Genomic DNA, 15,416 nt, shown 5'->3' on the forward strand with positions numbered 1-15,416 from the left:
AACTCCCCACCAAACTTTTGACATAGGTGAACCTTAAATCCTTTCCAGAACTCTTCTTTACTTATCATTGTTTAGGATATATTATTCAGAATTAAATGAATGAAATCATGTACGACTTTTTATTTTGTAGGCTTTGACCAACACACATTTTGGTATAACTTTAGGGAGCAGACTTAAGTAATGGAGATTTATTGTGCTGGCTTACAAAACCCTAAAATAAACACACAAAAAAGTCAACTGACGTATTGATAATATCCATAATACATCTAACATGACGTAGATGCTCACGTGACTTGTGAAGTTATTTTCGTCCTTTGTTCCTATGGGTTCCTACTCTGTAAAAATAAACAGTGTTGCCATATTCATGTTGTTATTACGTCAAAGAAAATCGTTTCTGTCAACCTAAATCACGACTTGGGCGGCTGCTTTTCATCTCTTGACTCCTAATAAACTTTGTCCTCTGTTTCACTTCTATCTTCTGGTTATTCTCTGTCGGGTTTTTTTTTTTTAAATCTCAGACTTGGTAAAACTACATACATTGTTACTTGCTATCCAGTTTCCAATATCAGTTGTTACTACATAACAACTGATATTATATTATTCAAATTTCAGAATTCAGAATTTCTTCCGTCGAGATGTTTTCATTGCAACTGATTGACAAATTGCCCTACATACGTCGATGTAGGGCAATTTGTCAATCAGGTGCAATGATATTGTATTGTTATTGATATTGTAGTATGTTAGTAAGCAATGTCGGGCAAGCCTGGAACACTCAATATTGGTTATCAGAGGGGCCATCCTTTCTATTAAAGGTACAGTATAGTGCATCTTTTAAGTAGATTAGTAAACACTAAACCCAAAGATTTCGTTTTAAACCCCATTTGAATCATTCCAGCACTTCTCTTTGCAATGTTTGCCAACTGGTCTAATGCTGATGTTGGGAAATCACTCCGTTAAGTCCCTCGGGACCACCACTTCAAAATGCTACTGACACTGTATACAAACAGCTCGACACTGATAATATTAGAGTTAGCGGCAGTCATTGCCCATGCGTGACACGTGTCGGAAGCGGATGACGCCAGGCAAGCGCGCCAAACAGCGAGCGTGGAAGGCACGTTTTGTAGTGCCCACAGTTTACCATCTCCCACAACATTTTACAAACGTCCATGATTAAAACATTCTTCGGGGAGCCTTTGCTCTTTGTTCGTCTTGTTGTTTTTATAAGGGTCTTAAAAGAAGTAGGGAACATTTTTTTTTTGTTCGTGGAGCTTGCTCCGAGAGTTACTGAAACATGATTGTTTAATACAATGTACTCCATTGCATACTTTATTCTATGTCCTCTGTGTGTAGATGCGGTTACATGTAGGAGTTGGTGAATTTATCATTCGTTCATTCATTATTGAGAGCGGGGTACATCTTAGTAACCACTAGAAAAAAGAGAAAAGAAGACCTAGATGATTTAACCCCTTGTTGTGCATGCCATCAAAAGGCAATAAACCTTCGTCCCATTTAATCTTTAACATAAAAAATACTACCCCTATATCAATGATACAGGACTACAGTGACGTCTGCATTCCAAATAGGTATACCACATAGACTTTTCAGTCGCAGATCTATTCATTAAAAAGATGCAGCAGACTCATAGACCAGCCTTTAATTTCCGGTTTGACTTACAACGAAAGTTTTCACTCAAATTCAATTTAGTGTGAGGGGAAATTTGACAAAAAGTCGTCAAATGCCAATTAGTTCGTCAAAAAAGCAGTAGGGAAATGAGAGGGAGAGATGAAACAAAGGAATCTTCGTCTGAACAAATTACAAGTGATATTGGATGCAGTGTGGCATTTCAAATTTCCTTCCTTTTTTCACACAAGGTGCTATCCCTTCCCTCCTATACCATTTTTGCATCTGTACATACCTCTACACACACGCATACACACATAAGCATCACCTTTTCACGCATATGCACACAGAATGAATATATATATATTATACATATAGTGCATGAGGCTGAATGCACTATAACAATATAAGCACCGACAAATTCTGAATTTGCCCCGAAGGCCAGTTATATTCAATGAGGCCGTAGGCCGAATTGAATATAATTGCCTGAGGGCAAATTCAGAATTTGGAGGTGCTTGGTACTTGTTATAGTGCAATAAGATGTCATGCACTATGTGTTATATAAAATAGCATACATACCCAGGCAAGATAAATTGAAAAAATACGAAAGCCTAGATCATTTAAGACTATACACGTGTCTAGACTAGCAATAATACCAGTTTCTTTGAACCTGTGCACACAAAATCCTGACGTGTTAGGGTCTACGTTGTTATATCTAACGATTTCTAGGCCCTACGATAGATTAGGCAGGATCCATGTCTAGGGGCCCTGGCCTAACGTTATACTACTAGATCTACGTCACTTGTAAACACTGTACGAGCGACAGAGCTAACGTAGGTCTACCATGGATCTAACAGTAACACGTTAGACGTCCTAAGTTTACTTACTGCACTGTGGGTCCAGGACCAGGACTAGATGATGTTTTGTAGGATTAGGGATCTACTGGATTTAAACACAAGGCTCGTGCCAGGCATTATTGAAGTCACCATTGCTGCACAAATGGATTCCGAGAGTGTGTTGTAAATGTCGTAGTAAAAGTTCATAGCGTAGCGTGATCAAAGAGCGCTTAGCGTATACCGTACACACGCTACCCATTTCCACGGCGCACTTCCGCGTAGAATGTACGGAGAAAGCGTCCTCATTGTCTAAGATACTGTTTATATAGATCAGTCTCTGTAAAAGTAGCGAACCTGTTCATGTCAGCTTCCATGTTTAAATCTACCGCTGATAGTCTAGTCCCACACAGATAAGTTGCTGGCATAGCCAGCGAGAATCGAGAATAACGATAACATCGAGCAAAGCATATCGCGGTTGTGGCGCAATCGCGTTGGTGAGGTGCGGGATTCAGTACTCGATGATTAAAATGAGGGAGTAAAAACCGATATCAAATCGATAGTGGGTTATCGTCTGCAATCGTTATATTTTACGTGCACTATAACTTTTGTCATGCACTGCCGGCCTGTATCATAAGTATGTATGCTATTATATATATATATATATATGCATGGGTCCGACGAATAATGTGTCCTTGTATAATTGATATTTTCATTTCATCAAAAATGTGCATCGCCATTAGTTGTGGGGTTATAGATGCGGTTCATTGAAGTAACATCATTGTCATTGCTATCATAGTTTATTATTGTTGGAAGCACTTTTCAGTTATTACGTTTTTCCTATCATTATCATTTTCATTGCGTCTTTCAGCATCAATAAATGTTTACAATCCATACACGAAAAGTGAAGACTTCTGGAGAACCAGTATTGATCTGAAATCTGTATTTATTTTCCCTTCTTTTTCTACCTCTCTTCTCTTTCCTTTGCTCATCTTATCCTTTCTGCAAAGAACATGACTAAAAAGTACAGTAATTTACCTTATTAATGCACAATCAAAAGATAACAGTAGCACATCCAATTCAAAGATCAGTCATATAATATCATGACATCTATGATCAAGAACGATTAAACTACAAAAACTCCTTAAAAGGCTGCCTGCGATATCTAGATCAACCAGTATTACCATGATTACCTCATTTTGAAATGAGGTTGTGAGAAAGGAGGCGACACCCACATTTTACTCCTGCGACAATTTGCTCCGGTCTCATTTACTCCAAGGGCTTAGGGTTAAGCTTAGGGTTATGATATGGTTTTAGGTTAAGTTTGATGTGAGGATTAGGATTAGGGTTAGGGTTGTGTTTGTGGGAAGAATTTATATTTACCTTAGCTGGCAGATATGTCGTGGGAACAAACAGGAGCAATTGTCATGGAACCGAGAAAAGAAGACAGTGGGTGAGAATTCAGATGTTGATTTCTTATTTTTTTATTTGTCTTTTTAGTTTTCAAAGCGAGAAAGGAATATCTTTAGGATATGTACACATCCAGCATTATTATTATTTCTCTTTTTTTAGGTAGTTTTCGAATATAACTGGATTTATATACTTACCCGTTTCATGTGTTCGTTTGCATATTCTTACCATAGTTTTGTTCAAAGTGGTTCCCTCGAAATGTGTTTCATGTGAATTTTGTAGTACGTGCTTGAGAATTTAACTCTCATTTTGTGATTCAGAAACTTTTAGAAAAAAAATCAAAACAATTCAATACTTTGGTGAGTCAGATTACTGAGTTGTTTATATTCGTTATGAGACGATGGTCTTCATTGCAACAGCACAAAACATCTTAGATGAGTTTGCGACTCGGGCAAGAAACAAACGGCCAATCATAATCGGCCATTGATGTCGTCGACCCCTATCAGAAATACATAGAGTCTCATGAAGGCGTCCTTGTAAGCACTGATAAAATGTTGATCCATGGGTGAGCTTGGGCTTAGTGGCGGTTTAAGATGGCAAATTACGTCTTTCACACATCGGCTTGCCGGAGTGCCATTTTAGCTCCGCGAGGTAATTCATAACGTAGGTTAAAACAGCGTCGGCAAATCGCCTTATACGCGGAAGATGGAGTCGGTAAGCATGGTTTCATCCCTTGCGAGAGCCCAGTTCATTACTCCGTCTGTTTGATATTGATGAATTTCTGAAGCAGAAAAAAACACACATCCCACACTATGCAGAATAGGCAATTACGATCTCCATGTTGCACAGAATAAATTGCTAGGCTTATACTTCCGCGGCTAATGGGACGTCGAATGGGCCTTAGAATTTGGCCGTGCATTTTAAGTCCGAGTTATGATCCGCAGACATTGTGAGTGTTCATCGAATAACCATGAGAATTTTGCTCGCGATATGGGTCAGGAGAACTAAATAGTAGGGAAATGCAGAAAATGATACGCTGTTATAATCCCCCTATTCCAACTCTTTATCTACTTTTATTTTCATATCCAAAATTACAGCAGGGAAGTTGTACTCGCATTTGGTGACCTTGCGTTGTTATATTCTATGAATGTTAAATGACGCTCACGACAAATCGAGGGGAAAAAACTGTTGGTCACACACCATAGTTATTCAATCTTTTTCCACATAAGTTTCGTGTTGCAGAACAACATCTGTCAAAGAAAGAGAGAGAGAGAAAAAAAAACGAAGAAGAAAGACACTCGAAACCGCACTTTCATATATGTATATATACATGTATATATATATATATATATATATATATATATATATATACATACATACTTTTTTCGGAATTACGTTATTCAGCATCAGGCGACAACTACTTTGGAAACAGAATGATTCATTTTTATATGGAACTCGCAAGTTTAGAACTGAATTATATGGTGTCGAATTAGAGCAAGTGAACTTGAAAGGAGGACAAGCTTTCCAACGTTGAATTACGAGATGTTTCTACTCATCACAGAATAGAGAAATAAAGGTCTATCACACACAGGTTATTATAGACAAAAACATGTTATGACAGTGTCGTGACAATGTCGTGGGGTTAAAGGTTTCGAATCGACAACGTTTCATGCTAGATTTTAGGAGTAAACGTAAAAGTTATCATGCAGCACACAATGCAATCACTTGTCAAAAATGGATAAAATTATAAAGAGCTCGCTGAACGACTTGCAATATGCAACAACCAGAAAATATATAGCTTTGTTTTTCAAAATCAACGTAGACATCTGATTATTGAATATTGCTTGACCATCACTGTCTTAATCAAGGTCTTGTATGCATCATGAATAGGAAATAGAGAAATAAAGGAGATAATTTAGGGAAGTTAGGATGTTAATGATAACTATAATTGGTCAAACTCGAACATTAAGTTTTGTGTGTGCATTTCAACTTTTATGTACACTCTATCTTTATTCTATGGACCCTTCATGGAACAGACATAACTACTTTCGTGACATTTGGATTTGATGGCTCTCGTATTGTCTTTGTTTCACGGATATTAAAATTTGTATAATTAAATTGACTTTTTCTTTCAAACGAGAAGAGTACAGAGTGTACTTGGTCCTTAAGTGATGCAATTTTCATCAATTCCATTTCCCTGCTCCCGTGCACCAGACTTCGCGCAAAATTCCCATTAAGAGAAGCTAAATCGGGAGGAGCATGGTGAAAAAAAAAGTAATGATGGAAATTATTATTTTAAAAAGGAGGGTCGCGGAACACTAGGGGACGAGGGAAAAGCGAAGCACACAGCAGGGGTAAAATCAAAAGGGTAACGCGTCATTCGTGAATCAAAATAGGTGTCAGTAAAAGTGCAATACGCCATGTTTTCACACATCGAGGGACGTCAACATTCTCTCGAAGGTTTTTCATGACGTCATTGTTTCACTAAGTGTGTGATGATAAACAGAAAGTTATTACAAAATGCAATATAACGCGGTGCAATGTCCTATTTCTCTAACATTCCTCTGCCTGCCCCACCCCCATTATTTAAGAAGGGCGCCATCTTCGACACCACACTGTCACGTTGACGATCCTACGAGAAGTCCCTGGTGTTCACGCAAAATAGTCTTTAATAGAGTGTACTGTAATCATTGCTTATGAATAGTGTGACTTTGTGATTAAGACTCTGGTCATACTGCAAAGAAAGCGAACGAAATCCACTGATGGCATGCGAGGGCATTTATTACTTTTCCTGCCAAAAGTTCTCCTATCTTGTTTGATTACTTGTTTGTTTGTTTATTTGTTTATTGATTTACAGTATTTATTTATTCCCCTATTCATTTGTTTGTTTGTTTGCGTAAACAGATCAAAATACAGAACATGTAACTGAATCTTACTGATTTAAAATGGGTTGGAATACACCATCAGTCTTCTGGAAATAAAAGTTCGTGTAGATAGACAAAGATCTCCTTAGAAGGTTTCCCTGCAAATTCAATAATCATAATATCTCTAGTGTTCTGACCTGATTTTTGTTTTTGGAAACATTCTGGAGACCAGAATTTAGCTTTTTTAACATCATAGAATTAACCTGCTTATCATCCTACCATATTACATAATTAAAATACAATCAACTTTTCACATGCAATGCATGAAACCGTTCTTCCGTATTATCTTATCCCCAAACAATGCGCCGATATACACTTGAAACATTCGGCTGAAAGGAAGAGTATAATACACTTTGATAGAAGACAAAACTGAAAGCGCCCTCACTTGGCAAACTTGGATCATGATTGATATTTCTCCTTGTGATCACATTTTCACGACTGGATTTTAAACCAAAGGGAAATAAAAAAAAATAAAGTCGAAGAAAAACTGATGTCTTGTCAGCAACCAAGACAAATCCCCATACAACTGCCATAATTGATCCATGTCTAGACCAACAAAAACGGAAAGAATGTTGATGCTTTTGATCTTCAGGAAGCCTAGTGACCTTTCCCGCGTAATTTGAAGATTAGGACACTCGCTCTTGGTTTTGACGTTGCGTTGGGCCCTACTTTCTTAGTCATATTTGGACACACACCGCAAGGCAGGAGCTTAACCTTTTCTCTAACTCAAATGCTTGTACTCTTTGGCTATGTATATATATTACATATATAATTATTAATATTGTTATTATTATCATTATTATTATTATTATTATTATTATTAATAATAATAATAATATAATGTTCTTATATAGCGCAATTCAACACAAAATAGGTTCTCAAAGCGCTTTACATACATACATAATGAAACAAAGTCACAACTGAAAAGTGGCAAACCACATATCATAACAGTATAATTCTAATACTACTGGAAAGTTACTGAACATTGTATGCTGAACGAAATAAGTGAGTTTTCAATTGTTTTTTGAACAGTTCAGAGTTTTCTTGGGATCGGAGTAGCTGAGGAAGGGAGTTCCAGAGGACTGGACCTGCATGGGCAAAAGTCCTTTCACCATATCTCTTGGTCCTTCTTGTGTTAACTTGAAGCAGGTGCTGAGAGGCAGATCGGAGAGTTCTTGTAGGGACGTATGGAGCGACCAGTTCAGATATATAGTCGGGTGACATATTGTGTATAGCCTTGTGAACAAACAAAATTATTTTGTACTGGATCCGGTGTTGAATAGGGAGCCAGTGAAGCTCAGCGAGAATTGGTGTTACGTGATCGTGCTTCTTACACTTTGTTACCAGACGGGCTGCAGAGTTCTGAATCCTTTGTAATTTACTAATCTCCTTGTCTGGAAGGCCAATTAGTAAGCTGTTTGAAAAGTCAAGGACAGAAGTCACGAATGCATGTACTAGCACCTCTGTTGTTCGCTTGTCAAGAAGGGTTCGGATCTTTCCTATTTTTCTCAGGGCAAAGGAAGCACTACGGCAGATGTTGTTGACATGTTGATTCATTTGAAGATTGTTGTCCAAGAAGACTCCTAAATCACGAACTGCTGCAGATGGCACGACTTGGCACTCTCCGGATGCAATGGGAGCCAGGGTTCTGGAGGGCTTGAAATGAGATGTCACATGCAGCACTTCCATCTTTCTGTCATTTAAGACAAGGTGGTTATGTTCCATCCATTTCCGGATATCTGCCAGACAGAGCTCAAGCCTCCTGATGATTCGATTTCTGTCAGTAGATTTCATAGAAATGTAGAGTTGGGTGTCATCCGCATACATCATACAGCCAAATCCATGAGCTTTGATGATTTCCTGGACTGGAGTGGTGTAACAGATGAACAGAAGTGGTCCAATTACGGATCCTTGAGGGACACCCCATTTAAGTGGAATGGAGTCAGAGGTGACGCCGTTAACTGTCACTTTCTGTTCCCTGTCAGTAAGGTATGATGATAGCCAGGCTAATGCTGTTTCGTCTATGCCGAACCTGCTCTTCAGCATGGAGAGAAGGATATCATGATCTATCGTATCAAAAGCTGAGGACAGATCTAAGAGGACGAGAATGGCTTCACATTTGTCGTCAAGGGACTGCAAAAGGTCATTGTACACTCGCAAAAGTGCTGTCTCGACACTATGATGTCGTCTGTAGGCAGACTGCCTGTTGGCGAGGAGGGAGTTCCCAGTTAAGTACTGCATAAGCTGCTGACATACTACACGCTCAATGACTTTTGCCAGAAAATGGAAGATTCGAAATTGGGCGATAGCTATTTAAGCACTCTGGATCGAGATTGTGCTTCTTCAGTACGGGTGTGATGAGTGCTGACTTGAGGGATTTTGGGAAGACTCCATGATCAAGAGAGTGGTTTATCATGTCCGTAATGGCAGGAAGAAAGGCATCCGTACAGTTGCTGAACACAACAGCAGGTGCTGGATCCAAAGGACATGTTTTTATTTTCTTGGATTTTATGAGCTTCAGCACGTCTTCTTCTGAGACATTTTGAAATGCTTGAAGGCTGCAGGTCACAGAACTCATGGGATTCTTCAGGACTGAAAAGGAGCCTGTGAAGGAAGTTGGGTTCATCTCCGAATTGTACAGGGGATTGCACAGTTGAGTGATCTTGTCATCAAAGAACTTACAGAGTCTCTCAGAGAGTTCTTCATGTGAGTCATGGGAAGGCAGAGTCTGTCCAGGGCGCTCGACAGTAAGGTCATGTATCAACCTGAATAGGTCGTTCCTGTTGCAGTCATTGATCAGCTTCTGGTGATATGATCGTTTGGCTTGTTTCAGGGCAGCATGGTATTCTGTGGTGGCTTTCTTCATTATTTGTTTATCAATCGTCAGCTTTGGGACAGACTTTCTCAACTGGCGTTCTTTGGCACGCAACTTCCTTTTCTGTGCTCTTAGTGAATCGTCATACCAGGGAGCATGAGGGCGCAGATGTACAGATCTAACAGTCACTGGTGCATGTTGATCTAGGGTGTCTTCGATTGAGTTGTTGAACAGTTTCACCTTCTCACACAAGTCAAGATCTTCAGTGTCGTGCGCTTTGGCAAAACAACTTTTAACATCCTCACTGAATCTAGTGTAGTCAATGCTGTGCAGTTTGCGGAAACGAATTTCCTTCTTGGTAAGCGGGGGGCGTACCAGAGCAGCAGTGAAGACTATTGCTGCATGATCGGAAGGCATCGTGGGGAGAACTGAAACATTGCTAACTATGTCGTCGTCTTCTCTTACAATCAGCAGGTCTAATGTATGACCCCGAATGTGAGTTGGTTGAGAGACAACCTGCTTCAAACCACAAGACTCCAGCATATCACGAAGTTTTCTTGTGTTTGGAGCAAGTGGGTCATCGAAGTGGAAGTTGAAATCTCCACCGATTATCAACTTACTGCATAGAAGACTGACAGATTCGAGCAGCCTGGAAAACTCTGTAAAGAAGAGTGAGGTGCTGATGCCCGTCCCTGGTGGCCTGTAGATAGTGATGAGTGAGAGAGTTTTTTGACCAGAGCATGATACTGTTAACTCTAGGCATTCAAAGGATTCAAAGGAGTGAGATTTGGTATTGGTGACATAGTAGCGGTTCCGCAATATGACACAAAGTCCTCCACCTTTCTTTCCTTTGCGAGGGAGCTTAACAACGCGGTAGTCTTTCAGCGTGTTCTGGATTTCAGCTAATGCGGGACTGTCACGACTGTCCCCTCTGAGCCAAGCTTCAGTTATGGCCACAACATCCAGTTTCTCGGTTATAACAAAATCACATACTGCTGTTGGTTTATTCATCATGGACTGTGCATTCCAGTAGCCAACTCTGGTGAGGGGTGCTTCTTCATTGAGATGGCAAGTTTGCGAGATCCTTTTCAGTGCAGGTGTTCTTTGTTCAATGATCTTTTTTGATTTTCCAGTTCGCCTGTTGCCTGAAAGGACAGGGATGGCTTTCTGGGACTTCTGAAATGACCTACGACCACGTCGGGTCGGTTTGACCTTAGATATCCCAAGCTTCTTTACAGCGTGATAAACATCAAGTTGAAGTTTCCCCTTCTCGACCTGCTCACCTATGTGTTTTAGTTCTTTCGAACTGTAACATGTTGTGTCCTGCATAGTCCTCACTGCCATGATGGTCACGAGAAATAAGCCTACACAGGCAAGGCGCAGCACAAAATTCTCCATTTTGCCACACAGATAATGCTCACTAGTGTGACATAGCTGTTGAGGGTGTTTTTCTTTCTACTTCTTCCCAACATTGACCAGATTCACTGTGTAGGTGTGTGTGATAATGAGAGGTGTATGAGAAGGCAAGCTCAGCATCTATAAAGCAATAGATTAAGTGCGGTCAGGTTCATCATTCTGAATGGGCAGGCACACACACAAAAGAACTTGTTGCACCGTGCAGACAATGGGTCCAGAGCAAAGCTTTTGATGACCGGTGAACCATCCACGCCTGTAGTACGTAACATGGAGGTTGAGAAGGCAGCTCAGTGTATACTAGCACACAAAACTTTCACCTGAAGTTGCTGGTCAGTCTTCTTGATTGAGGACTCCAAACTTGTCCTGCAGTATCCAGGGTGCTATAGCAACATTCTGTTATCAAAATATAACAGAGAACCTTCCAAAGATACAGTCAATATCCTACTGAAGGGAGAGCAAATATTGAGTGCAACAGCTATTCTGCGCCACAATCAAACAAACAAAAAAAAAAAAAATATTATTGATTTAGTATAAACGTCTTTTGGATCATTTTCCCCCGACGATTTGGTTTTTCCTGATATCTGTTGCTGTTGTTATTGTTGTTGTTGTTGTTGTTGTTTTCATATAACCACTGTCATGATAATTTCCTGTCCATTATATTATATCTTACAGATTGTACATGTATGTACCTGTACGTATAATGAGTTGATCCGGCAAGACTATAGTATTGGTAGATTTCTAGCATCCCCGCTCACCCCCCCCCCTCTCTCTCTCTCTCTCCTTTTACAAAACCCTTTATTCTACGAGCGTCATGTTGAACCCCTTTGTTTTCTTTCGTTGGATTCCTGTTATTCATTGTCGGTTGCCAAACAGTCAGGTTTTTTGATTGTTCTTGGTAATCGTTCAGTATGGAAAATACGATGTACCGTATGTGATTATACCATAGATGTATAGATACCGAAAACTGTCGAAAATTGTCATATTACTGTGTAATGCCATATTTTTACGATATTAATAAAATTGCTGATAATTGATGTACTCGAAAGGAAATGCCATACATAGAAGGGTCAAATCAGTCAGTCAATCGATCGATCAATCAATCAATCAATCAATCAATCAATCAATCAATCAATCGATCGTTCCAAAGATATGACCATATTAAGGAGCATTTACATTATACTAAGGTTACACTCGTAAGTACATTGATAGCATTTGGACCATCGTAATTATTTCAGTTATCACAGTATACATGTATCTTTCCTATGTTACTACATGCACTCTGTAATCATAACGAGAATAGTTAACACAGAGTGAATTTCACTAACCCGCAAGCAAATAACAGATTTGCACACAGACATATGAATATTATATTAATCAATAAATATCATAATAAATACGTTAATTAATGTTTGTACATGCTGCACATTTGATATAATTATATGTTAACGTTATAATAATAATGAAGAGTTTCACCGCAAAACGGGCTAAGCGCAATTTTTAAACATCTTTAGAGTATAACACCTTCATCAGATAGAGCGAAGTAAAACCTTTCCAGTGATAGCATATCATATCATGTTATAGCATCAATTATAACAAGCAACATTCTTGATGTTATGATTAAAATGTCCAGCATTTCCTTATTATTTCTTTGTTTTTATCAGCTATGATCCCAAATATCTCAACTTGACAAACACCGAACTAGCTCGTTTTTGTTGTTTTGCGATAAAACTCTTCATGATATACTATGTATGTAAGAACGCTATATATTATGTATAATACGTAAATGCACGTATGCAAAATTGACATAAAGATAGAGAGATAAATGGATAGGTGGCTTGCTAGAAAGATACATAATATTAGCGAAGGACAAACAATGATAAAAAATTAGTCGATAGTGCACATGGTCATGCACGTGACTTTCAGCGTAACCCACACTCTCCCGTTCACAGCGGCTTTTGATTTCAATCCCGAGGGCTATTCAAACCGAAGATTGAAACTCGAGTCCCCGATCTGCGCATCTGGCCAAGTCAAGCGTATACGAGTCAGTCAGTTGCTCTTTGACTACTATAGTAGGCCTATCACAATCGAGTAGGTGGCAGCGTGGGCATCAACCCCACCAGAGTGGGCTATAATAATGCCTTTGTCGTTGTATGAAATGATTGTAATCATATCATGCATTCCTGCCCAAATTCACTCCATGCCACTTCGTTCCTCTTAGATAGTGATCTCTATAGTCCGCATTTATATACTTTGCTTTATTTCGCATTATCTATCCTCTCAACTTAATACATGTCTCACAACACTCCATTTTTCTTATATATATATATATATATATATATATATATATATATATATATTTACATATATATATACATATACATATATATATACATATATAATATATATATATATTTATTATGTATGATATATATATATTTACATGCATATTATTATGTATGATATATATATATATATATATATATATATATATATATATATAGATATAGATATATATATATATATATATATATATATATATATATATATATATATCAAGATTCACCTCTCCACCCCGATATTATATCTATTCTTTCTGTGTCTCTCAATACTCTTCTCTTACCTGTTTCCTGGCCCCTCCGTCGTTTTTTCTATCAAGCCTCATTTTTTCCCTCTTGCCGGCCTCAAGCACAACCATTGTACCTTTTGTTGTTTAAAAGTGTCTGTTTGTGTATAGGGATGTGGTATTGTGTGTGTATATTTTTGTGTGTGTTTGTGCGTGTCTGTTTGTTTGACTGCCTACCTGTGCCCTTAGTTCGGCTCCCAGTTATATCTGAAAAATAAAAGCAAAGATTTGTTGTTTTTATCTCTTGGTGACCCCCCACTCACGCTAGAGTGAAAGAAATCTAATGAAAAAATATGACGCTGCCATTTCGGTCGCGTTAACAAAATTTTGTGGTACAGGGATTATTTCCGCAGCTGTAGTCAATTATGCAGGTGCAACTTATTAACTGTGTTTTTGTAGAAGCTGTATTGTATTTCATACAATCCAATACATCGTAAGCTCCGATTTACTTGGTCTCCGGGTATGAACATCATCGAGCTAATTAGATAGAGAAGTATCGCGCTCATTCTGCTACTCTTGATGTCTTTTCCATGCATTACATCAATCCGATATCTTCCTTCTAATATTATACTTCCAAGAACAAAAATAGACAATAAATTCTTCACATATACATGGACTTTGTACGAGCAAAACCAATTTCTTATCGTTATAAGTACATGTACTACTTATACATCTTTATAATAATAGCTACAGTATAACCAGAGAAAACTCACAAGTTTCCAGTAATTACCCCCCCCCCGAAAAACAAAACAAAAACGAAAATGACGGCTAGATCACAATGAAACGTTTTATACATACATACGTACGTACTTACATACATACATACATACATACATACATACATACATACATACGTACATACATACATACATATTTGTCTGCAATAATTATCATTATGTACATTATCCGTACCTCTGGTCACTACCAGCAGCTACGTCACTTTATGGGTAACCTATTTCTAGCAAGCTATAATACTTGTTTTTGGTTTCCCGCCATGATGGCTTATTCCATCATTTTTGCCAGTTTAAGAAGAAATGTCCTATTATGGATTGTTATACATATGTTTTTGCTAACGTTTTTTATGTTATTTCGTTTGTATATGTATCATTTGTGATATATATGGAAAAACAAATCAGATCAAATCAAAAAGTAACGAGTTCACATGATGTGGCTTTTGTTCCCACCAACTACATGTAACGCATACAGTGAGAATAGCATGGTGTTGAATTAAGAACGACTGCGTGTAACACGATTTTTTTTTTCATTAGATGATGTGACATTCAGTCTACGTAAACTTAGAGAACCCAAGACGATTCTGGAGGGGCGCGTATTACTTGAGTTTAACCTCTTTTAACCTCGCGTCTACAGGATAAATATCTGCACCAAAAGTACGGGAAGAAAGACACGATAAATACGGATGGATAAAATCTTGCACGTTGCAGATTTTAGAGGGGCGCGTATAACTTGAATTTAACCTCTTTTAACCTCGTGTGTACAGGATAAAATATTATCCGCACCAAAAATACACTTGGCAGGAAGATAGACACGATGGATACCGATAGACAAATACTTGGGCGTTGCAGAGTAATAGCATATTTGCCCTGAGGCCCATTTCCAATATTGGGCTGTGTCGTATTATTTCATTAATATTGAATGTTTAGACACTAGACAATCACTGAGGGTACTACGAATGCCCTGTAAACTGCCTGTAGTCTACGTTATTTTAATGGCACCATGACATGTGTGTTAGTAGGCGAGTATATGACATGTATGTT

At 38.4% G+C, this 15,416-nt stretch overlaps 1 protein-coding gene across 1 annotated transcript; it reads right to left on the reverse strand.

The window, feature by feature from the left end:
- Window positions 1-9,050: 9,050 nt before the first annotated feature.
- LOC139717351 (uncharacterized) lies at window positions 9,051-10,946 on the reverse strand. The gene has a single exon (XM_071628856.1). The coding sequence runs from the start codon at window positions 10,944-10,946 to the stop codon at window positions 9,051-9,053; it is 1,896 nt and encodes a 631-aa protein (XP_071484957.1).
- Window positions 10,947-15,416: the final 4,470 nt, after the last annotated feature.

The sequence above is a fragment of the Diadema antillarum genome, unplaced genomic scaffold, assembly GCF_040938485.1.
Source record: "Diadema antillarum isolate AM-2024a unplaced genomic scaffold, OU_Dant_1.0 scf00000074, whole genome shotgun sequence".
Taxonomy (NCBI): Eukaryota; Metazoa; Echinodermata; class Echinoidea; order Diadematoida; family Diadematidae; genus Diadema; species Diadema antillarum.